Source organism: Daucus carota, chromosome 2 (genome assembly GCF_001625215.2).
Source record: "Daucus carota subsp. sativus chromosome 2, DH1 v3.0, whole genome shotgun sequence".
Classification (NCBI taxonomy): Eukaryota; Viridiplantae; Streptophyta; class Magnoliopsida; order Apiales; family Apiaceae; genus Daucus; species Daucus carota.
Window position 1 is genome coordinate 56,108,167 of NC_030382.2, and position 26,491 is coordinate 56,134,657.

General features: G+C 31.8%; 4 protein-coding genes across 5 annotated transcripts; 1 reads left to right on the forward strand and 3 right to left on the reverse strand.

Moving 5' to 3' along the window:
* Nucleotides 1–1,671: 1,671 nt before the first annotated feature.
* LOC108210222 (uncharacterized) lies at nt 1,672–3,107 on the reverse strand. The gene is made up of 4 exons (XM_017381520.2): nt 2,699–3,107; nt 2,429–2,605; nt 2,119–2,298; nt 1,672–2,004 (listed from the first exon to the last, which is right to left on the reverse strand). The coding sequence occupies exons 1-4, from the start codon at nt 2,819–2,821 to the stop codon at nt 1,840–1,842; spliced, it is 645 nt and encodes a 214-aa protein (XP_017237009.1). The 5' UTR covers nt 2,822–3,107; the 3' UTR covers nt 1,672–1,839.
* Nucleotides 3,108–4,010: 903 nt separating this feature from the next.
* Nucleotides 4,011–6,667, reverse strand: LOC108206750 (mitochondrial carnitine/acylcarnitine carrier-like protein). 2 transcript variants are annotated; one of them, XM_017377143.2, is made up of 4 exons: nt 6,498–6,667; nt 6,177–6,316; nt 4,889–5,280; nt 4,011–4,711 (listed from the first exon to the last, which is right to left on the reverse strand). In XM_017377143.2, the coding sequence occupies exons 3-4, from the start codon at nt 5,278–5,280 to the stop codon at nt 4,219–4,221; spliced, it is 885 nt and encodes a 294-aa protein (XP_017232632.1). In that variant the 5' UTR covers nt 6,177–6,316; nt 6,498–6,667; the 3' UTR covers nt 4,011–4,218. The 2 variants fall into 2 exon arrangements, with proteins under 2 accessions (XP_017232632.1, XP_063944444.1); XM_064088374.1 differs by lacking the exons at nt 6,177–6,316; nt 6,498–6,667 and adding an exon at nt 5,713–5,765.
* Nucleotides 6,668–9,895: 3,228 nt separating this feature from the next.
* LOC108210161 (uncharacterized) lies at nt 9,896–14,303 on the forward strand. Its single transcript, XM_017381438.2, has 9 exons — nt 9,896–10,373; nt 11,721–11,872; nt 11,986–12,081; nt 12,217–12,279; nt 13,216–13,284; nt 13,372–13,474; nt 13,570–13,641; nt 13,738–13,826; nt 13,918–14,303. Exons 1-9 carry the CDS (start codon nt 10,052–10,054, stop codon nt 14,065–14,067), a joined length of 1,116 nt encoding a protein of 371 aa, XP_017236927.1. The 5' UTR covers nt 9,896–10,051; the 3' UTR covers nt 14,068–14,303.
* A 10,843-nt stretch (nt 14,304–25,146) lies between these two features.
* On the reverse strand, nt 25,147–26,491 carry LOC108208243 (transcriptional regulator SUPERMAN). Its single transcript, XM_017378763.2, has one exon. The coding sequence runs from the start codon at nt 26,346–26,348 to the stop codon at nt 25,626–25,628; it is 723 nt and encodes a 240-aa protein (XP_017234252.1). The 5' UTR covers nt 26,349–26,491; the 3' UTR covers nt 25,147–25,625.

Here is a 26,491-nt window from a genome sequence, read left to right on the forward strand (position 1 = left end):
TTTTATTTCTTGTTTCATATGGTTGCTTGCTTAAAGACTAGAATTGGAAGATAGTTTTCTACTTGTCTTGTGTTACTTCATATATCTGGGAGATGAGATGTCTTCTATTCTTTTTAACGCATGAAGCTAAAATGTTAGACATGCACTTTGGGGTTTGTAAACTTTTACTTGTGCATGACGATGCATGATACCCCACATACTCTTTAAATTGGTGTCTCGCTTTTAATATCTCATCCGCATGAACAGACAGGTTGCATTTGTGGTACGAATAAAAGATTTATTGATATACCATACATAATGACAGTCAAGGATCTAGTTGCCAAACTAGGCTAGCATGTATAATAAAAAAAAATGTTTTGGTTCATTTGTACCCATAGTGTTAAGTTACAGTTTAGAAGGGCTGATGACTGCAATGTAGTGGTTAAGTAGTATCTTGAGAGCAGTTATACAATAATGATATAATGATCCTTTTTGTCTTTCAGAGTCCAGTTTTTCCTTGGAGAGTAATGTTTGTTCTGCTGCTTGGTCCTATAACTCATTTTAGATATTTTATACAAGTGTGGCTGCAGCCACGGATCATAGATACATCAATTTCTACTATATGGAATATACATGAGTTCTTATAAATCAGCACGAAGGCCTTTCTTTGAGTTAAAGTAGTGTCTAAGCATAATAAGATGTTTGAATTTTTTTAGTAAACAGGGTAACATCAGTTCTCCAGGGAGCATTGGCAATCTAGGATACTTTCTAAATTACACTTCTTTTACTATTAGTTGTACTGCTCTATTTTTCTGCTACACTATATTCATTATTTGATAAACGTGATAGATGGACTGCAGATATGTTTTGTATGTCATCAGATTAGAAGAGAATGGTTATACAAATACAAAGTTCTAACTTATGAGGGTAAGTGTTGGTTTGCTATTCGTCAAGTCAGATTTGAACCCTTTTACACACTTATTATACTTTTGCCACGGATGTTCTTGGTGCAATGTTACACATCCTCCTTTATACTTTGACAAAGGAAAGTTCTTGGCAGAATGGGAGGTGTCTGTTATTGGCACAATAGACAAGTGTCTGTTTGCTGTTGCTTAGGCAACATTTTTGAACCCTTGTTAGTTAATATATCTTTACAGAGATGTTTGTTTGTCAAGTATTATGTGGATGATAGGATTATAATGATCCCTTAAAACCAAATACTAGTCAGTTTGCTTTGTAGATTTGTCCAGGAGATTTCAAACCAGAGATTATGAGTTGATGCAATTTGTTTTCTTAGAAAGTGTTAAGGCAAGCCAAGCAGCTGCTGATGTCAATGAAAGCCTTAATATTTTATAGGTAACTTCCTTTCTGGTTTATGAAGTTCAGATCTGAAATAAGTGATAATCTAGTTAAAGTTGTCTGTATATGTTGATCTAGCAAGTCAACTGCATCTGCATGTTTACAAGAGAACAACTGAATTATATATTTTACTGCGCTTTATCCCTTTGGATTAGGTAGTTAAACACTAATCAAGGTTTTATTTAATCACTAATCAGTCAGGGTAGTATGTTAACATACAAATTATTTCAGTGTGCTTGTTAAATACAAACTACAAAGCAACTGAACACATTTCTATTGTTGGTGAATTATACTTTTTTCATATAACTATGTTTCATTATGCTCCTTGTGAATTATATATATTTTAAGAGTTTGAGTATGGAGTAGATTATGCACTTTCTTGTAGTTTGTCGTTTAAATTATTTAGAACTTGTCCTAATATTCAAAACAGACATATTGAACAATCAGATGGACATGTAAAGTCATGCTGAGCATTATTTGAGGGAGGAAATAAATAGTTAACTAGCAGCCTAGTAATTTCATGCGTGGCCAACAGGGAGATCTCTTCTTCTTCTTCAGTCCATCAAAGCATGCTGTTTCTTTGGTATTGTCTTTCCCCAGTTTCAGTGTCTTCGGCCTATCGGTCTCTGGATTCTTCATCCTTTGTCGTGGAGCACGAAGATCTCTCTGCATGCATTTCATGTAATATAGGAAACTTAGTGATCATAATTGACCTAATGATTGTGCTTAATTACGAAAAGTAAAAGAACATTGTGTATTGGAGGATGTTCAAGCTATTACCTGGAAATATTCGTGGCACTGGAGTTTGGATTCCTGAATGTGAAACGCAGGGTATGAACTAACTGGTAATTCACTCTTGGATTGAGCACATGAGCTAGAGGATGTGGTCCACAGAGATGTACTCTGTAAGCTGGAACTGCTTGATGCTTTGCTGCTAGCCTGATCAATCTCTTGGGAAAGCTGCAGTCATGTGTCTGAATGTTAGATGACAATTCTCTCTTAAACGCTAAATCTGCTTGTTAAATTGCGTGTTGCTGGCGGATATGAAAATTGAAAATATACATTCAAGTTGAAAACAAGAGAGCATAACCTGAAGAAGTCGATCTTCAAGAGAACGGATACGATCCATCAAAGAACCTTTGGATCCAACTTCCTTGGTCGCGACTGTCAATGGCATACCTTGTCTGCTATTTCTTCTGGCAAATAGTTTTCTGCCATTGCTCCAGACTGAAAAGTCCTCGTGCTTCTTCTTCTCTACATCTTTCATCTGTTATCAAGGAACTCAAACATTACGAATATCACTTAAGAATATTACGATAGTAGAAGCATAGATTTTGGAGAGGTTAGGAGCAGAACTGACCACAGAATCCAAGCGATCGACCCTGGAAAGAAGAGGCATGAAAGAGTGAGAGTGCAGCTGGTGATGATCTTCCATTGTGTTCATCAGCTGGTTTGAGTGACTTTTCTTTGGTACATCATACATGATCTATCCATATTTATAGTTATGACATTTTCTTTTCAAAGAAGTTATAAGTTTGCGGATTAAAGTTAGCATATGACTCAGTTGGGTCCAAACAAATTCCTATATTGTAGTTATGAAAATATCATACTTATAGCAAGTTGTATAATTTTTTTCGTTGCACAACGCTCATCTTTGGTAAATTGGTGCAATTTTGTGCGACTTTGGGCTTCTTAACAATCTTTAGAAAAGCCAAAAAAAGAGAGAAAAAAATTAGAAAAATCATATTTTACCTAGAGTTCTGATGAAAACAACCAACTTTATATTTGATTTCACCATTTCATATATGTTAATTATTATTACCTCAGTAACTTTTCTTCTTCATTATTTGATAACAGTAATATATTTAATTTTTTATTTTTTTTATATATTTTATATTTCATTATTTTATATATTTAAAAATTTTAAATTACTTATTTTTAACTATATGTTAATGAGCCCAATTATCAAAAAATTAACATTTGTATTTCAAAATTAAATATTTGAAATATAAATTATTAATAATAAATATAAATTATAAATATTAAAAAAATTCATTATGTGATTTAAGTTTCATTTGCCGTCAATAATATAATAAAATTTAATTTTATAATATAAATGTTAGAGTTATAAATAAATTTAAAATTACAATTATTTTATTTTAAAATTATATAAAAATATAAAATACATAATAGTACCAATTATTCAATAAAATAATATATTTAAGATAATCAGTGTTAGAAGCCAGTCATCCACACAAGTTACAGAAAAAATAGCAAACAATAGCATTCATCCAACAAATAACTACCCAAGATAACAAATGACTCCTAAATAAATGTAAGCAAGTTTAAGTCGTTTGGCTCATTTTATAAGCCGCTATTAGTCAAATTTGCGTGCATCTGTTTAGGGGGTTTACCTTACAAATTTCCCAAATTGCCAAACTGAGAGAACTAACTTTCTCTGAGAGCAACTATGAAAATAACTACTATATTTCAAAAGAAAAAATAAACTAGTCAACTCCCATGTTGCGGTCTGCAAATTCGAACTTTAATAAGCTCTTCAAACATGAAATTAAAGTTATGAGAACTTTTCGTATCATCTCGAAGAACTTACAATATATAAACCATTGTGTAAACTGACTTGCTTAGAGGTACTACCAAAGTAAATACGGAAATTGACATGAAAATGCAAGTTGTGTGCTTCCTTTATAATCTTCAAGCCAGAAATGAAGTTTCAAAAAGATGGAATGTCAATCTCATGATTTTATAAGAAAATGGCAAAGAAAAAGAAGCCGCGAGAACTATATGGTATAGCTAAATTAGAACCAGGAAAGAAAGAGAGAGAAATGAAGGTCTATTGAAAGTAAGTATGCCAAGAAGAAATCACCCTAAACTTGACCTTGCCATCTCATATGCCAAGAAGCATGCTGCATTTGCAGGAACACTTCTGGCCATTGCAGGTGTAAAACCCTTGTACAGACCTTTGACTCCTTCAGCTGCCAAGATCTTTCTAAAAGCATCGATCGAGCCAGAATATTTTGGGTTCTTGAAGTCATCAACCTGGATTGCACTTTTCACCACATCAGTTGGGTACACAAATATCCAGAAGGAACCTCCAGCCAAGCCCCCAGCTAACATCAATGATCCTCTTCCTAATTTCGATGTGTCTAGCCCACCGGCAAGATATTGCTTAAGACCTTCATAGACTCCAAACATGGCAGCATTTCCTGGAACTTCACGTGCCATTGTAGGAACTAATCCGCGAAAGAGACCCCTAGCACCTGCGGTTTGGTACACATGCCTTGCAACATCAAGTGGCCCCGAATACTTAACAACACCAGAGCCAACTTCTGCCATTGCACTCTGAGCTTGCAATCTGTGCTTCAACACAAAAAATTGATCAACAGTGCGTAGATAGGCCATTGTTAGAGGATATAAGATAAGCATGTAAAATTTGATTGTGGAACCAGTCCAGATCGGTTATTATGTTTCTCGGGGAGCTTACAGTATCTGCAGGAAATTTTGCATGCTACTTAATGCAGTAAATACTGACCTGCATTTGATTAACTCAGTCGGGCAGGCTGGAAAGGCAACAGCAACTCCAGCACCAGCTCCACAAATGATTTGCTGGTTAATCGTAAGTGGAGAACCCGGTTCAGACCTCAGAAGTGCTTCCATTTGGCCTCTAGCTGTGAAGAGTATGGCATTTAAGGCTGCAACAGTGGCAAGTGGGGCACCCATGCCCTTGAACAGCCCACCAGTGCCTTCTTTTGCTATTGTCTGTTTGACGGCATCTATTGCTCCAGAAAACTTAGGAGCCTGGCCAGGTAATGGAACTGGCTGGCTTTGGAGTTTCACCTTAATGGTATCAAATGGATGCCCACATATCAACTGGGAAGCCCCTCCCACAGTGCCAGCAGTTAAGTCCTTGGCTACATCACCCATCTACAAAACCAAATGGCATGACCAATCAGAATACTGCTTTTCTAGTTCACTAGCTGTCATAATTGTACCAAAGGATAGAATTTTCAATGATGCAAGTTATAATATGATCCGACAGCTGAAAAACCTGGTTCCAGGCTATGCGATCATGCTCAAAACAAATGTAATCCGGAGATATAGTGTTGTAGTCAAAACATCAACGATCAAGTACTATTATTGGAGAGCTGCTAAATAAAGTTTTTTGAGTCTTTTCTCATTAAATAGAACTAAATGTGCATTTACTCTATAACATATTCTGTCCGTGCTTATGTTGATGGGATTGTTTTCCAAGGGTCAATAAGAAATGCTAGCTTGGCTGTTTATGTGTGACAGGCTAGCAAGAAATTACAATTTCTAGCAAATACAGAAAAAATAACACAGATTGCATACACCTACACGCATGTGTTGACGGAATTGATATAACCTGATAACCTTTGTATGTCCAGCTGTTGTGGAGTAAGTCAACAAGTAACACAAACAAAAACTACTGAAACCCCATAAACATCACCATGATTCGTGAGTATTTTTAGCAGGCTTAAAACAATGGACTTCGACTAGTTAACTAGCCTAAGGAGAGGAACCCAAACCACAATAACGAATCCACACTTTGGACGTATGACAAGATTCTACTGCAAACAGAGTTCATCTAATATAAACAACGCGGAATCAGGATTACGAAACAGTCAGAGCTAAAACCAATCATCGTTAAATTCATTAACATTGGGATGATTCGTTAGAAACCAAGACACATGTCATGGATACATACATGATACAACTACACAAGTCTGCACATATATACAAATATCACAGATCTAGAATATCATCAAAATAGTAAATATACAAGAGAACAAAGAATTCACCGTGCAGTTTTTTGTTGATCTTGATGTGAAAAGCCCAACTAGCACAATGTGATCGGATTGAATCTTGGGAAAGGAGATATCAAATCTTGGGAAACTAAAAAAACATTGGAAAAGATGGATGGAAGTGAGTGAGTTAGCTCCTGCAAGAACAGAGACAAGGTTGGTGAGTTGTGAGTTGGTTTGGTTCAGACAACAACTCAAACAGGTAGTGCGGCCGGGATGATAATAATTTTAAATAAGTAAACAAGTGCGAGCGGCCGTTTATTTTTGAAACCCAACTCAGTCCCAAATCCCAATGAGCAAAAACAGAATAAAATATACCTTCGAATTGTTATCAATGCGGTCGTCTGAATGCTTAAGCCTGGAATCTGAATAATAATGTAATGGCAATGGACAATAAATAAAAGAATAGATATACTTGATTTCTGAGGAATAAAATCAGATATTCTTTTTCTCGCTAAATAAACTTTTTACTTTTAAGAGTACAGGTACAACTATTTTTTTTCGTTTTTTGTGTAGAGGAATTCTAAATCTTAAATTTTCAAGAATGAATCTTCAAGCCTCCAACTCTGCTACTCCCTCTCTCCCGTCAATATATTTCTTTATATATTAAAATTTAATTTAATATGATATTTATCATGATTTTAAACATAACTTTCGATCTTCAACTTTGGAAGTCTCAAATATAATATATTATATATATAGAACTACGATGGATTAGTACTAAAAAGATATATAACTTGAAATACCGTATCGAATTCAGATTTAATAAAAGAGTATAAATATATTAAAATTGATGGATATTTATTTAACAGTTTATTATTGAAATATTTGTAACAAGATTGGGCTGACGGATTGGCCCTTTGCCCCTTTCGTTTAGATTTTGAAGTCTGCTAGTGGGCTGCTTTTAACTTTACAAAACTCAGCCCACCCCTCTTCGAGGTACTCTCTTTTGAGCCCAATATTGCCAAAGAACATCTGGTTTCTCGGTTTAGATGTTTTAAAACTAGGTAATATACATCAGGGTAGGGGTGATCACGGTCTGGTTTAAACCGCAAAATCCGCATAAACCAATCCGATATTAATTCGATCCAAACCGAAACCGAAATGAGGTTTACGGTTTCGGTTCGACTAATTTAAAAAACCGTGGTTTGTGGGTTGGTTTCGGTTTTATATAAAACCAACCCGTTATAAAACCGAACCGCGTATTTATATATATACAATATAAATATTTAATATAATATATATATGTAATACTAATTTTATATAAATATATTCATTTTTTTAGTTTATACTTGTTAGGTTGATGTTTAGTTACTTACTTTATCAATACCAACTACAAGTCATATCAATTCAGTAATCCACGACTTCGATTCAAGTTTATGCATTTTATTAGACTAAATTTTGTATTTTAATTTAACTACGTGAAATTGTGTAAATGGAGACAAAATGATACTTTATTTTCTAGTATTATTCATAAATCCTCGTCTTTGATTATAAGCCTTAATCATAAACCGATCAATCCGCTTAACCGAACCATCAAAAACCGCACCGCTTGGTCCAGGTTAATTGGTTTGCGGGTCACGGGTTGGTTTGAGATTTTAAAAAACCGCTAATGTATGGTTTGGTTCCGAACCTACCTCCAACCCGAACCAAACCGAACCGCGATCACCCCTACATCAGGGTTAATTATAAGGTAGTCATTTATGTGGGCATATAATATATTAAATTCATTATTTATCTGAAAATAATATCAAAAAGATTTTTTAAAAAAATTGACATGTTTAATAATTAATTTTATGTTTTTTATAGGATTTTAAGTAAATATTTGAAATATATCTTAATTTTAAATATTTCAAGAAACGACGATTTATAGCTTAAGAGATAAATTTTTAATTTTTGAATTTTGAACGTAACATTACATCATAATATTTTCTAGTGCTTTGGAAGTCTTTCGTGTTTAATGAAAAAATATTTAATTTGAAAAAGACAAAAAATTGAATATTTATAATTAAATTATGAAAATATACGGATATAAACAGGTAGATTCGAAGCTATTATTTTTTAATCATGAGATATGAAATCAATTAAATAAATCAGAATAAGAAAATAATTATTTAATTCTTACCTTATTTTTGCACAACTGAATCCATATCAAAAAGTCAAAAATAGTTGAATATAAGTCAGAAGCAAAATATTCACTAGTTTGCAAATACGGGCCATATATTCCTAACATAACTCAAAATATATTAACATCAAGTATAAAGTATTTTAAAAGATATACACATAAAAGTTAAACGGGAAAATGAGTCAGAGCATTAAATTATTATTATTATTAAAACTATATTATAGCTATAGTATTACTATTATTATTTTAAACTATATTATAGCCATAGGGGTTGTCTGGGTGAGTTTAAACTTTAAAATAAGTGATTCTTCCTTAAAGTAAAGAAAGTGAAATAAAAGTTGGAAGTAAGTTAAGAGATTAAAACGTTTGGGAAATAAGTAGAAGTCCTGAAACAAAAGTTAGCATTATCAACTTATTTTAAGTTCTTTTGAACTTTTTACACAAACAGATTAAGAAAAATAAGAGCTGATTTTTCGAAAAAAAAGTGCTTAAATTGTGGAGGTGGAGCCAAACAGGCACATAGTATGTTTTAGGTGAGAATCGAGCCTAGAGGAGAATCAAATCCAAGACTTGGAGACGATGAAGTATAGCTTTAAATTATATTTATAATCTTATTATTGTATTTGAAATCAAAACTTTCTATATTATTCATTATTAATGGCACGTTCATTAAAATTATGAGTTAAAATTAGGCAAAACATATCAAAAAGAATTATAAAATTAATGTAGAAACATTTTAGTTTTTTAATGAATTTAATTTGGATATTTGTTTATTATATTTATCGAATTTCAAATGACCTGTTATATATGTCGAAATTAAAACGACTCGTATTAAAATTACAGATCTTCTAATATTATATTAAATAATTTAATTTATTTAAAATAATTTAGAATTATATTGTTACCTTATTTTTCAAACATAACCAAATTTTTTTAATATTAAAAGCCCCGACGTTTCAGCTCCAAACACGGTGTTATTCTTCATGATCTTTCTCGTAACAAAATATCAATAATATCTCCAATAAAGAAATTGTAGAGCACCTATATATCCCTAAACGAATCTATAATGATTTATTTAGCTACAATTGGATATTCTCTCTTATTTTTAATATTTTTCTAAATTTTTACCCACATTTTTTAGGTTAGTTATCGAATAGTTAAAAATATTATTTTCCTAAACTAAAAATATATAATCAAAAATTTAATTTAGTAGAAAATTAATGTAAAAGATATTTAGAATTATTAATTATTATAAAATGAACATTATTGATAAATAATATCTGTATAATTTAAAATTGATGTACTTCAAAAAGAACATGGCAGAAAAATATAAGTAGGAAACACGTAGCCAATTCACTTGGACAAGACAATAAGCAATCGGCAATCTCACTACCTGTATCTTTTATCTCCACATGTCAAATCCCCATTGGCCAACGTGATATTCTATCTCAATTGTTTAAATATCAAACGTCTCCAAATCCACTAGATCAAAACACAATCTCGAATCAAATAAAGACCGTCCGATCATTCTCCTAGATTTCAAATATGGCCCACCAAATTACACAAACTAAAGGACCATATGAGTTCACAAGTCCCTCGTTAAACTCAAACCTCGTCGTTATCAAAAACCATGCTATTACTAACCCAGCTTCAAGAATCGAGAAATTTAACAAAAATTCGAGAAATTTATTAAAGATCGAAACTTTATTGGATTTGTTGCTGACCCTTTAAATTTTGTAGCTGAAAGATGGATTTTCCTATTATTTCGCGGTCATCAAATCCAGTAACGACGGCGTTTTGTAGTTGTAGAGCTAGTATTAGTGATTTTCCAGCGAGTTTTAGGTCGCCGGTGAGGAGGAGAGGCCGGAGAAGTTGTAAAGTTGGGAGCTTAAAGATGGTGGCTGAGATGGGTGGTGATGGGATTGACGGTGGAGATAGAAAGACTAGTGGTGGAGGAGGGTACACAAGTTCTGCTATGGAGGTGACCACATTCAATCAGAGCTTCCCTGATGCTGAGTTTCCTGTTTGGGAGAAGATTGGAGCTGTTGTTCGACTCAGTTATGGAATCGGTGAGTCACACTCGTTAGTATAATAACATGATCATTTTGGAGCATAATGAATATTTTATTTGCAATTTGACTGTTGATTGCAGTGTTACAGATTTTTAAGTTAAGTTAGCTTCTAAATATCGTACCCGAGACCCCTCCTAAACGTTGCTGAGCAATAGTATTTTAAGTAACTAGATTATCAAAAATTTTAAGGCGTTAAAAAGAAGGTCCCATAAAATCTTATATTATTCAAACACCAAAAAATATTTACTTAATTTGTTTTATTAAGACCGGAAATTTGTATTTGTAACTAAATTAGTAAATTGTATGATGAAATGGTTTGTAGTGGAATATGATCCTATGTAGTTTGTAAGTTGCAACATATGAATTTAGGACTCGTAGTTTTGTAATTAGGTCAATTGCGTAACAATCTATTTGTTTTATGAAGACCGGTGATTTGTATTTGTAACTAAATTGTATGATAAAATGGTTTGTGAATATGATCATGCGTAGTTTGTAACATATGAATTTAGGACTCGTAGCTTTGTAATATGTCAATTGTGTAACAGTCTATTGGTTTCTATATAGTAGATGTTTGAACTTTTGTGGTAATAAAGGAATATGTAAAGTAAGCTTTTAAATATTTAAAGTCATGTTGCTCTAGTGGGATGGATAAACTATGGGAAATAACTTTCTTTGTTCTGTACTGACTGGGAAAGAAATAGTTAAAAGTTAACTTTGGTTTGGTGAATGTAAAGCAAAGCTAAACCACTGGGCAGAATAAGTATAAAGGTGATATTTTAAATTAAAGAGTTAAAAATTTGTACTCAATGTATTTGCTCAGTAGGGAGGGTTGTCAGTGGTCTAGCGAAGCCGGAATTGCTATTGATATGAATAGAAATAGTGACAAGTTTACTCCCATAATGCTGTGAGATGTTTGTCATCAGGTCCTCAGTAGTCTTGTTGGCTGTTGATTCCTTGAAATCTTGCAGAACATTTAACATGCGTTAAGTTGGTTCAGAGTAGAAATGGACTATATTATGGTGCAAAATAGTAAACTTTATGTTACTATTACGAAGGGTTGTTGGATCACACACAACTATTGAGCACATGCATTGACTAAGGCTCGAACTATCAACCTCTTGGTATCAAGAGCAGAGGAGTATTCACTGGAATATAAGCTGAGGATCTTTTATATCATTATTGACATAAATAGTTTCCTTTTATGGTGTAGAATAGCTAATCAAAAAAGTAACTTCCCTGCAACTTGTTCATTGTCTTTGTGCCAAGAATCCTTATAGAAATATATGTGATAAGCAAAAGAGAAAACTGAAATCTGACTAAATTTTCCTTTAATCTGGGAATCAGGTATATACGCTGCGATGGGTTTAGCTGGAAAGTTCTTATGCTCCGTCACTGGAACTGACTGCACAGGAGGTTTTGATTTATCACTAGATGCCATAGTACAAGGACTTGGATATGCATCTCCTCCCATTATGGCCCTTCTCTTTATAATGGATGTAGGTTAAAATTTGATTAGTTTTCCGTTCTATTAACTGTTCCAACTTTTTCATTCCATCTCAGCTTATTGGTGTATTTACTGTACTCAAAAAGCAAATTTCTATGGTCTCAGGATGAAGTTGTGAAGCTATCACCCCATGCTCGTGCCATCAGGGATGTTGAGGATGAGGAGCTTCGGAACTTCTTTTATGGCATGTCACCATGGCAGGTTAAGATATGTTTTTGCATTCCGTGTCAGGATTATTATTATATTTTGTATGGAGAATTTGGTCCAGATACTAAATGTCAAAGGATAAGAAAACGTAGTGAAAGCTAATGAAAGATCTCTGGCCCAATCTTGCAGTTTGTACTCATTGTTGCTGCAAGCTCTGTTGGTGAGGAGCTTTTTTACCGGGCTGCTGTACAGGTATCAGTTGCACTCATATTCTTGGTAGTTTAACGATCAATTGAGTTTTTTTTTGAAAATATTGATAAATATTTTCTCAACTAAAAAATATTAGAAGTTGATTATGCTTACCAAACTTTTTAGGCCATCTTTGGAAATAATTAGACTGAGGAAATAAAATAAAATAAAATTCTATTGCCTATATATTGCCAGCTGGTACTTGTTTATAGATGTTGCTTAATGTTTTCACATAATTGTTAATACATCCTTAATCAATGATTTTTGATCATGAATGTATGACAATTTTAAAGCCAAGCAACTTTTAGAAAATTATTTGGCGTTTACAATTTTTTTCCAATCATGACGTGCTATCTAGAAGAAAGTATGATCATCATTCTGTATCTTGTGTGCCTGCATCTCTCAGAAGTGGTGTATGTCTGTTGTAAACATCGAATTGAACTTGAAATACAGTATGTGTCCATGGCCAATAAGGTCCAAATCTTATCGTTCTTGGACAATAGCAAAATCTGGATATAGGCAGATTTCTCTCTTCTATTTTCACCTGTTATCAGGACTTCTCTAAGTAGCCAGTTAGAACCCTCTTCACTGATTCTACAATCAGTTGTTCCAACTTTGTCATAATTTGGCACTGTTTCACAGACTCCAACTTTTACCACAGTAACAGAGATCACTATAATGATCTCAATATACACAGTAATCCTTTAAGTTTCTTGGTTTTGATCTTTTCATAGTCATATACCTGTTGGAGTTCTTAAAAATTCATGCGGGAGGTCCTGTCAAGAACCTTGATTCCCTTGAAGATCTTTTGCAATTTTATTATCCGAGTTGATGTCTAGATGACCCACCTTTTTGTTTCAGATTTCACAGTTATCTTTTCTCTATATTAAATCACTCCTGACATTCATGTGATATCTTTTTATCTTCTCTGACATATAGGGAGCATTAGCTGACATCTTTTTAAGGGGCACAGATTTGATGACAGATGCTCGTGGAATGGCATCACTGGTAAACAAATTTCTTAATGGAGATGCTATTTATAAAGTTACATCCGATTGATAACTAATACTTTCCTTAAATCCTTTTAATGTGAAGACTGGTGTGCTGCCTCCATTTGTCCCATTTGCTCAAGCATTTGCTGCTGTGACTACAGCTGCCCTTACTGGTTCTCTTTATTATGTGGCTGCCTCCCCTAAAGGTATTCACTCTTCTAACTACCAGAATATATAAATTTATATACCCCCCCCTAGAGGCCCTCTTTTGTTTATTTGATTTTTACCCTTCCCTATCCAGATCCTACCTATGTAGTCGCACCAGTTTTGCAATCTCGTTCTGGGCGTCGAGATCTTAAGAAGCTTTTTGCAGGTAAAAAATGCATGTATTGAATACACACAATTCTTTACATATTGATCGTTTTATTGTTCTTATGGAAGCTTCTATTTGTGTCATTGAATTCTTCAGCTTGGTATGAGAGGAGGCAAATGAAAAAAATATACTCACCATTGCTGGAATCACTCCTAGCCCTTTATCTCGGATTTGAATGGATACAGGTAACTTATTACAGACTCTTGATTAAAGTAGGTCTAGATTAGTGGTGTTCTGGATACAGTTTTTTGATCAACCTAATTGTCTATGTAACAGACAAATAATATTCTTGCTCCCATTATCACACATGGCATATACTCTACTGTAATACTCGGTCACGGCCTATGGAAAATTCATGATCACAAAAAGAGACTACGACACAGAATTCAGAAGGTTAAACTCGAAGGAAAGCAAAGCAAATTCTGAAGAAGCCAGATAATAATGCTTTGACTGGAGAGTTGGCGAAACCTTTGTACATCCTTTTTGGTTAGGAAACTGTAAATGAGTAGGAGAGCAATATATAACAGTGATCATGTTGTACTATAGATATATAACTAGAGTATATAAATATATTTTGAATAGTGTATTAATCAGCTCAAGTAATTCGACATGTATACACGAAATATATAACAGTTATGGCCTTGTGCTACATTCTGAACCAATTCAGATTTGCTTTGCACCAGACGAACTAGATGTATCAATATTCCTAGATTGCAACATAGATCCTTGTTCTGCGAATTAAAAGTAACATGACTAGCATTTGTTTTACGAGCCTGTTCTGTCCGAGTTTAGCTAGTCATGCTCATAGTGCAAAAACTTGATTATCTTTAAAGTTGAATGCTTACCAGATGATTGATTTGCCAACTGTCTATTCGTATGGCATAGCATTTGCAGATTTTAATTTGTACAGCACCTGTAAGGTGTGGTTATAAGATGCACATTCACATTAGACCACATCTTCACGATGGCCGAATCATCGTTTTTGGCATGTACAATTATAAGAGCTGGATGTCATTTATATCTACTACAGGGGCGTCAAACAAACTATATAATCGAATATTAATTTGTCCAAATTATGCAGGGAAACAGAAATATTCTGGAGTCGAAGTGAGTATTATGTTCAACGCTACCGTTGCTTATTTTTCAGAACTCGCGATTGGTATGAACATTGAAAGTGCGATTGCCATCAGAAGATCCACTCAATCTATAGAAAAATTAATGAAGCGTTCGTAATCACACATAACAAGTCTCAGGTGATAATCTAGATTTAATAAACACTAATCCATTCGATCTATATAATAACTTATAAAAAATTCGTAATCGCAGAAACAAGTCTTAAGAGATTAATTGGGTTTAATAAACACTGATTTTTTACTATCGTTTTTATAGCTATACAAGTATTCTTGAACGAAATAAACTCCTGCTGGCTGCTGCGGCTTTTGTACTCCTCGGTATACGAGAAAGTATCTTGTGACAAAAAAAAAAGTATTCATGTCAATTTACGCAAACCTCGACTAATTTTGGAGAGTGACTAGCACAGCATCTCACCGTTATGATCATCCATTTAAATCCGAATCTAAAACCATACACCTGACACATAACAATTTTCCATTCGATTCTTATACTTATCCACATAACCTCACAATCTCTCATTCAATTCGTACACCTGGTCACATAATCTCACATTCGTCCTCGCCTCATAGATCCGACCACACAATCTAACGTTCGGCCGTAGTCCTTATCTATCCGGGTGGGTTTTTTTTATCACAGAGACCGGAAGAAGACCTGAAGAGGGGCAATGATTACTGCAAAGGAAAAGAGGGTGAGGAGAGCATAGAAATCTGAGCCCCATGAAGAGAGTGAAGTGGACTAAACCTCAAAATCACTTTCCTTACACGCATTTCCTCAAGACCCCACCCCCATGCAATGCAACCTTTCTCTGCTGTGTCTCATTTATTATTTCTCTCTACCTAATACCTATTGCATCAGAAGCAAGGCTACTTTTTACTATAATTCCGAATCTTTGTTGTTTGTTCACATATATCTATCTACTCTCACATGCTAGATCTAGGCCACACACATATAATCATGTACTATATCTTAGTTACAGAGAGGGTGTTTTTTACTTTTGAGAATCTTTGTCCGTTGATCATCTGACACCCAAAAGCATTATTGTTTCAGAATTACTACTGGCTAGCTAGGTTTGTTTTGTGTTAGGTCCTGTTCATTTGTTTCTTCTGTTACCATTTTCTTAGGGTTTCTACTTTAGTCCACCTTTTTACTACTTTTTACGACCAACAGATTGAAGTTCTTGTGCTTATATATCCATCCATAATTGCTTACACGCTCACTCTCCTTTTAACACCATTTTGAAGTAGCTAGTGTGCATAGAGTGATAGAGTGAGAGAGGCGGAGATACTTATTAATTTAAGCAAAAATTCAAGGTCAACACTTACCGCAATTAAGTATCCATAAGAACTACCGGCAAAATACAATCATGTTGGACCATAATTAAATAACGTTTTTCTGGTGTGTATGCTAGCACTAAAAAAAATAGATGACGTTTTTATTCATTATTGGTTCACGCTTCTTAACGGTGAACAAATTTAAACTTAGTGCTCATGGGCACGCACTATACAAATCCTACAAAAAATGTTTTTAAAATCAAACAGATTATATTTACCACATTTTATTTTTTGTTTTAAATAACAATTTTATATTTTTGAGCTAAAAATAAAATATAAATTTTTTTCGCATAAATTTTTTTCATATAACTCAAATTGCTGTAAATTGTTTTTATAAAAATAAAAATTATATTTAAAAAAGTATTATATATACATATTTGTATTTATATAGTATTTTCAATAATAAATATTAAAATATGTCTTCATTTATAGTTTAATTTAAAATTTAAAAAGCTAATAATTAAATTTAACTTTATTATATAAATAAATAAATTTAAAAAAATTCCCAACAATAAAGAAATTAATTAATAAATTAAATTTAATGTATAATATAAAATTATAAGAGTAATATATAATATGATTATTAAATATAAATGAATATACATGACACAAGTACAAGTATAGAGTACATTTTAGAGGGAAATGACCCGTATATAATAAGATGGGTATTCTCATTCAAAGATTACTAGCTTATAGCCCGTGCAAGGCACATGAGCTTTTTAATTATTTATAAATTTTTTAAATATATTTTATATGGTGTGAAGAACTTTAATTTATAAATAATAAATTAAAATTTTCAATCGAATATAATTTGAAATTATGATTTGTTTGTAAGTTAGAACTGTTGTAAAAATATATAATTTTTATATGTTTTTGGTATTATTTAAAATTTTATCTTAAATTGTAGTTGAATCGAATCTAAAATATTAGTTTTCTATAATTTAACAATTATGAGTAACTTGATCTAGCATATTTGTCTTTTAATAATAATATTTAATAGCATGATGTAATGCATATTTGTATATAATTTTTTGTATTTTCGTTTAATATATTACTTACATGGTTCTTGTTGTTACCTGTATTGTTCTTAACGTAACTTGTACCGTTCTTTACGTCGCTTTATTAAGTTCAATTTTCCGTTTTTCATTCAAATTATTTGATTCGTCATGCAAATCCATGGCGTGGTTTACGAAAAATTGAATAAATTAATTAAATTTAGACAAACAAAAAAAAATTCATAAAGCTGATGCATAACAATTCATCAAACAACACTAAAAATAAAAATAAAGAGAGAAGCTATTACCTTTGTGAGCAACTGTTCAATGGAGAAGTTTGGAAAAAATGATTTGTTTGTAAGTTAGAACGGTTGTAAATACAACATCACAGCCATTAATGGTTTCAAATAAACTATTGTAATCAACACATTCCTTTTCTTGTATGTATCATGCTAAAGTATTAAATTTTTTCTATCAAATTTTAATATATTTTGAGTAGAATACGTTACGCCAACTCCTATTAGATTATATTTATAAAAATATTTTATATTAGAATTATTATAATGTGATTTAAATATTTTTCAAAAAATTTATATGGTTCCAGATTAAAATTGATAAACATAATTTGTTTTGAATTAATAAAAGGAATCGTAAACATGTAATAAGAAGGTAGAATCTGTTTTGGATTAAGAAAAAGTTTTTGTATTCGTTCCTCACATAAATCCGGCTTATTAAATTTAAAATATATTAGAAAAAAATAATTTTATGACGGTGCGATTTATATGATTCTACAAATAAAACTGGTAGGAAATATTTTTTTTGGATTAAAAAAATCATAAACACGTGAAATACAGAATTTGTTTTGGATTCAGAAAAGAAATTATAAATATGCAAGTAGATGTCAGTTGTCTTATAGAACAGAAATTAATTTTTGTTCCAATCTAACGGTGCTTATTTGTTCAATATACGATCCAACGGATGATAAGCTTTTGGACCATAGGACCATGCGACCAAATTATCTCCCTTACGCTTATTATATATAAGTATATAATGGCTATTAGATTACTTGATTAGAGTAGTCTGTTTTTCAACTATTTGATACTCCCTCCGTCCTTTTTTATCTGTCCATTTTGGAAAAAAAAAACACATACCAAGATATAATTGATTGTATGAACTTTTTCATTAAATACCTCTAATTAATATCTTGAAAATGGTGGAATACCTCTACTTTATGTCTTGAAAACATGAATTCAACCAAGTTTTAAATAAGTCAAGCCTTGAAAATTGAAATTATGGAGATATATTTGAAAAACTATCATTAAATTAGTTTTGAAAGTATAAATGGACAGATAAATAGAGACAAATTTTTACTTCCAAGGTGGACAGATAAATAAGGACGGAGGGAGTATATTTTTAAAATTTTACGTCACAGCTATATATTTTGACTAACAGATGCATCCTACATTGAAGATGCTTTAAATAAATCATATTATTTCCTGACTTCTGTAAAACTAACGAATTGAATAAAAGTCTGTAGCTAACACATGATTTTGAAACTTGGTGTTCGAGTCAAATTCAGATAAAATTTGCTCGAAGAATTTACGAACCTAGTCGGAACAGAATCTAATTGACAGCACAGGCTCTTGAACATTATGATAGCCTATAACCTTAGTGCCTGTTTGGGGTTGTGGTTGTCAACCACAACAGCAGCTTTTTATCAAACAGCGGGTATAAATGTGTTTGGTAAACTCTAGACCAGCTTTTTCTAACCGTGCTTTTTATCCAAAAGCTGCTTTTACAGAAAGCTGGTGTATCCCTGCTTTTCACAAAAGCTGCTGTTGCGCCCAGCTATTAGAGTCCTGGCATCGAACCCCCACACACACAATTATTTTTCTAAAAATATACCCTAACTGTTACACTTCAACAAAGTATATATAAAACATTTTTTTATTATAATTTGGATTATTAGTAGGTGAATTTTTTGTAAAAAAATAAAAAGAAAAACTCAAAATAAATTATTAATATATATATATTTGGTTGTTGTTTTAATGGATTTTAAGGTTATACTTTTTGGTTTCATTAAATTTTTTGTTTAAAAAATTTAATTATATATTTTCGTAAAAATTAAATTTGGTGAGTGATATACATTAAACGGAGAATAAAATTATATCTTCATATATATAATAAGTTTAGGTAGTATATCTTGGTAAATGGTACCTATTTATATATAATTTAAATAAATATGAAATATTAAAGAATTATTTTTTTATTATTTGATAAATGGTATGTATTTTATTATATGATAAGCGTTTAAAATTACGTAATACTAGAGAATTATTATCATTTATATTTAAAAATAAATATAAATGACGTGTTACCGTTGAAAATATTTTACAAAAATTATATAGTTTTGTAAATAGAATACCATAGTTTTATATAAAAATTATAAATTTTAGTGGTTATTCTTATATAATTTTGTTCTAAATATGAATTTTATATAATTATTTGCTTCATATTTTTCTAAATATTTTTTATTTAAAAAAACTCATACATAAAACAAAATAATCAGTTAAATATTAAAAAAAAAAAAGCACTGGAGTTACTCTTCTACACACGTATAAAACATTCTATTATAATAAATTAACTATCTTAGCTCTTTTTCTCTCCTTATTTTCTTTTCAGTATTTGTCTATAAAATAATGAATAAAATATTATTTTATTTATAATTATAACTCTAAACAGCAGTTTAATAAAAAAATTACCAAACAATTTGTTTTCAGCTTTTACTCAAACAGCACATTTGAAATCAAGTTTACCAAACAGTCCCAGCTTTTACAAACAGCACTTTTTTAAACAGCACTTTTACTCACAGCAACAGCAATTTTCAACAGCAATCCCAAACAGACCCTTAATTTATTGGTACCCTAGCTCATAAACTTGGTGAAAAAATTGTTAATCATGCTTGACCAATAAGCTTGTGTAGTCAATTAAGCTTGCAAGTTCAAGTTTGCTTCTAATTACGAACCGAATATAAGAAGTCAGCATTTACTCGATCCAATTCAAACCCTAATACGAAGGTATTCAAAACTGTGACCTTGTGGAGAGAAGTATACGAGTATGCAAGTCAATGAAGTGATAATTACCTCTGCCATACTTCAGTGGCATGGTCTGAAAATTTTAAATGAGCCACGAGCTTATTTTGACACGATTCGACATGTTAATTATATGGTGAGTAGAATATAAATTAATCTTTAATGTGTATGATCAACAATGTCATATACCTTAGTTTAACTTGTTGAAAGTATAATATGACAGTTTATTTGTAAAAATAAGAATGGCAATTTTAGCCATAGGTACCAACACTTACTAGAATGGAAATGAATCAAAAAATATTTTTACACAGAGAGAAGGGGGACAGAGAGAGGGAGGGAGAGAGACAGGGGAGAGAGAGAGAGATCATGTGATTGAAGAGAAAAAGGGGAGTGGGGGGTCGACGAAGGGTGTGGGGAGAGGTCTAGCTAAGATGATGAAGAGGAAGAGGGGACCAAATAAAGAAAGCATTGGTGTTCTGCAACAAGTACTTGAAATTATGCAGGCCTCTTGTGGTTTCTTAGCTGGCCTCTAGCTCTATCTCAAAATTTCGATCCATTTTTGTGGTCCTCATCTACGACTGCAAAATTTATTATCTTCAGGTCAGATATATATGTAGACGTATGCTAGTAATTTACTGCACCCTACTTGATCAAAATGCAATTCTGATGAAGGCCGCAAGAAAGAGATACACAGAATAACTGCATCCTTGCATGAGGGTGACCATCTCTTCAATATTGTCAGCACTTCCCACCTAATAAATGAACTTCCATCTCTCTTCCCGGCCCAAAATTCTAGAAGACAACATGACAACAATTCGCAACTTCAAATTATTTTGTTCAAATTAATGCAGGAGTACTCCAGTTGTGTTTTGCCATTTTTATAAATCACATAATTGCACAACATATACACCTTAATATTGTATATTCTACATAGTTTCATATGTATGTTCTTCAGTTTTTAAATTTTAAAACTTAATTGTTATCGACTTCATTTTGAAATATCGGGTATGTATAGGAGTTTGTAGCTATACCATGTGTAGTGTAAATTACATAATCTCCCAAAATCTCTGTCACCAGGATTGGATATCATTAGGTAGGTATACGTGGTCTGTGGTCCTGGACTCCCAGTTGGATATCCGACCCCTTTGTGGTACTGCTCTGAAAATTGAATTCGACAAACTCATGTGTCTTTCTATAATCACAGACTTCAAATTCGATGGATATATAGCTAATTATCTCGAAAACAGATTATCACGCATATACGTTGGGATTTGTTGGATGGTTTGAGTCTCATTTGTTTCATGAATGTATAAATCAACAGTTAGGTTCTTGAGGGATTGAGTTAAACTTATATGTTTTTAGCCCCTTTAAATCCGGCTAGCTAGGTCTCATATATCCTCACCCCTACGGAGTTTTTCTTGGATTTTATTCCGGAGTCTTATAATTATTCTTCTTCATCTTAGTATTGTCATCTTGACCCAATCTGATCCATTTTGGAGTCCATCTTAATCTTCACAATCATTTTAATTATTCTTAGGAACATTAGTTTTTATTTGTTAGTTTAATTATATTTAGTTTTAACTTGAACATATATACATTTGGTCGGTCGGTACTTGGGGCAAAATACGCTATATACTATACTATTAAAGCCGAAACACCGAAAGTTTGGTCGGTCGGTACTTGGGCCAAAATACGCTCGGTACTTGGGCCAAAATACGAGCGTATGTATAGAACGAGTGTGGTCAGGTGGGTACTTGGGCAAAAATACGGGCCTGTCTATATAACTAATTAAAGTGTGGTCGGCCGGTACTGGGGCCAAAATATGGGCCTATCTATATAACCAATTAATTTTTTATTAATTTTTTAACTAAACTATATATTATTTTTTTTATATTTTCTATCTAAAAAACTCAATCTTCTGAAATAACATCGAGCAACATAGTAATTACCTTTTCTAGATTTTCCAACTAAAAAACCGAGTTTATATAATTAACACGGGCAACATATATATATAAATATAAATACATAAATAAAATAACAAATATTATAACCACCCGTGCGTTGCACGGGTTATAAGCTAGTACATACATTATATATATACATGCACATCAAATTTTCATCTTAAAAACTGAATGAAATATATTCTAGTAATTTTAATTTTAATTTTTTCAGTTTACAATATTTACATAATCAACAAGTATAACAATTACTTTTATAAATTAAAAACGACTAACATTTTATAATATAACCAATAAACTAAACAATAATCTTAATAATTATCAAGTTAAAGGATGTTAATGATTGATATATAATAATATTAAAGATTATTTATAGATGATGACTTATATATAGATTTTGGTAATCAAGGATATTTATGATTAAATTAAAATTTATAACTCGTACTGCAGAACACCAACTTAAACTGCTCCATAAAATAATTATATATATATATATATATATATATATATATATATATATATATATGTGTATATATACATACATATAACTCTATATATATAGAGTTAAGTTCTATGGAGTACAAAAAAATTTGGAGTATTGGAGTACAAAGTTTGATAAAATGTAATCTAGTCATCTAAATTTCAATTTTTTTTGTCCAATAATATTTGTAAATATTTGACAACCTGCACATTATATTCTGCAACATAAACATCGTGATCAAATGGTAGAATAATTACTTTTATAAATCATAGGACTCTATGTTCTGCAATATAACTAATAAGCAGAACAATAATCTTAATACTTGTTAAAGTTGAAAGATATTAATGATTAATTGACAATTATGTGCAAGACAACTTATAAATGATAGATTATATCAAAATTTGGATAATCAAAGATATTATATAGGATCAAACTAAAAAATTATGATTTGTACTCCAATACTCCAATGTTTTTATGTACTCCATAGAACTTAACTCTATATTGACTCTAACTAGTTAGTTATTGCCGTCTATATAAACTCTGACACTCTGTTGCTCTCATTTTTTCGGTTTTTTGTCATTATTCGACACGTTTTTTAGATTTTTATAAAATTTAATTTCATAAATTATTTGACACGTTTTTTAAAATTTAAATGTTAAAATTTTATTCACAAAAAATATAAAATAATTTATAAAATTATATTTGATAAAAATTTTAAAATATGTGACGACTGTAAAAAACTTGAATTTGTATTTAATGAATGCACGTGTTTACAGTTTACACACATATCACCAGTGTCTAGATTTGTAATTTAAATTGAGCCGATCAAACTTTTTGTTAAACCACTTCGAGTTCTAAGTTCAAACGCTATTTTACAACAGGATGAAAGAAGTTTGTTGATGATAAATGATGAGCAGAGGTACAGATTGAACTCAAGTCACTTTGTTTACGAACCCGTTAAAAAATGCTTTAATTCATTAAACAAGCTGTCTCTCAACTATCTCGTAACAAATATGATATTTTAATCAAACTCGATTTATAATGATCAAAATTTGAGTAAACTTAATTATATTTAATTAACTAAACGAGTATGCTGTCATATTCAAACTTTGAACTGCACAACTAATGGTCTATATAACTAATCATGTCAAATTCGAGTTCAAGGACACTCGTGAGTAGCTTAACTCAAACACTCTCTGATCATATTAATTCACTTATAATTTAGTTACCTGAGATTTAACTGGGACGAGACCATAGTAAGTGATTATCACATATAACTTTTTTTTTGTAAGTTAATTATATATTTCAAGGATTGAACTTCCATGTGACCTCATAATTGAATTTCAATATAGTTGTTTCTCTCTTCTTTCATCATTTTTTTGTTCTTGTTTTACTATTTTAAAATAACAACTCAAGAATAAAATATAAGTGTGATAAAATTTTGTTGAAAATTTATTAGATGAAAATATTCTCTGCACAATGATTAAAACTCTTAAACATACATTTGTTTATTAAAAAGGATTCGGACTCCCATTATTTGTAAATAAAATATTTTATAACCATCCCCATATGTGGATGACTTTTAATACTTTTTATTATTACTTATATACTAATATTTAATTATATATGACTTCACTTTAATAATATATTTATATATTATTGGCGCTAAGCTTATAAACCTACAACTAGAGGTAGATTTTAATAGACTTGTGAACTATATTTAAATTCTCAATTAGTATATCTTATTATATCCGCAATAAGTGTTTCGTAACTAGCATCGTCAAAATAACTTTTTTTAAAAGGCTTGAAATATATCTCAGTCTTATTTATTTTTAACAATATAGATAAGATAAGTAATATAAAAAACTATATCAGCATATTTAATAAAAATATATATTTCCAATTGCATAGATTAGTCCATTATTAAATATGAAATATATAATTCTAACATCATTACATCTTTTACAAAATTAAATATGAAAAGAGTTAAAATTTAGAATATAAAAACAAGAGAATGTATATTAAATATCATCGGTACACAGCATATAACTAAACTACTATATATGATCTGTATCAAAAAAAAATGTCAGAATTTTCAAAAAAAAAATCCGAAAAAATTCCTTATAAAAATGTTTTGAAATTGTCATTTGTCACTCCACTATAAAATTTCTTATACATGTGTATTGCTTATGCATATTAATTTCACTAACTAAAACATGTTATATGATTTTCAGCAGTTATTATTTTATTACCTCTGACAATAAAATTGTTTTACATTGCTTATGTATATGAAACTAGTTTAATGAACTTTCACGTTTATAAAACTGATTCATTTTCAGTCTCAAGAATCTTTGGATTCAGTATGTTAAGCAGTATGGAAATAATGCGGGTATTTGTTTAGCTCGTTTTATTGTTTATCAACCTGATTGCATTATCAGTTGGGGATTTGTCCCGACTAAGCTTGTTTTAATTTAATGGAATGAATTTGCATTTTGTCAAAAAAAAAACAATTAGTTGATTAATTCATATTTAATTACTTTCAACAAATTCAAAATTAAAAGTACATTGACATTGGCATTACAGTTACCATTGTATACATAGCCGAACTTTGATATTCTGCTGTCCCCTGGAGCCAATATCAACACTACACTGCATGTATATACTATTCTTACCGGAAGAGAGAATGCATATTGCCTATCAATACAAACTAGATAATTTACTGCCACCTCTAATTTCTTGATGAGTTTACAAAGCTGCTTTCTTTCGCATCCGCATTTTGTTTTGCTGCAACTTATATAATCAATGCAATCAAACATGAGTAATGAAAAAATCAAACCTTAATGTACGAAACGAAATAAAAATTCAGAGTCATTCTGCAGATCCATCAATCCAGTCGTGCACTCAGATGACACGCCATTAATTAATCTCATTCGGAAAGAACACATTTTACTTAATTATTCTTCTATTCCGATCCCAATCATCAACCTTGTTTGTTAAGATGGCGAGGGCCCACATCCGAGCCGGAGCTCTAGGTCAATTTCTTTTTGAAATTCACCGGAGTCTTTCTTGCTGGTAATCAGATAGTCTTCATTGCAATTGTCATTGATTGTTGAAGCCGAATGTTCGGTGTTACTAGAGTGGCCTAGGGAGGAATTGACACTATGTGCCCGGGAGAGATTTATGGACAGAGGAGGAGGGCAATTAGGTGGCACAAAATTATTGGATGCGTAGGGTAAATTAACTGAGTGAAGTTTAGATGATTCCACACAGTGATTTACAGTTGAAGGTGATAAAACAGCATTAGGGTTTGGTAAAGTGTAGAAAAGGCACACACCACCGTTGGCTACAAGTTCCTGATGGTGAGCTGGATTCATTATGACAGCGGTGGTGCAACCGGTAGGCAGCGGAGGCGTTTGGTGCAGGCGAGCCCGGTCACGACGGTGCACGTTCATATGGCCACCTAGGGCTTGAGCTGACCGGAATTCCCTTCTACAGAAAGTACAAGTATAAGACCGCGGCGGCCAAGTGGTTCCCATGGCATTGTTAGTATCTTCTTCGAAGGCACGGACTTCCCACGAATCATCACTCTCTTGATCCACCATGACTTGTTGCTTAGAGTTCCACATCCACGAGGCTCCTTTAAAGTGTAGTCGCTCTTGAGCTTGTTTCAATTTTTCGAGTTGGGATAAGGAGAGAAGACCGAGTTGAGCAGCCATTATAGTATTTGAACATTCATGATAATAGGGATGGAGAGATGTTGAGAGTTTTTGTGGGTTAAATAGGGAATGAATGGGGATAATAAAAATTGATCGAGACCAGTATAACCCTACCTATTCCGGGGATATCAACAACAAATTTC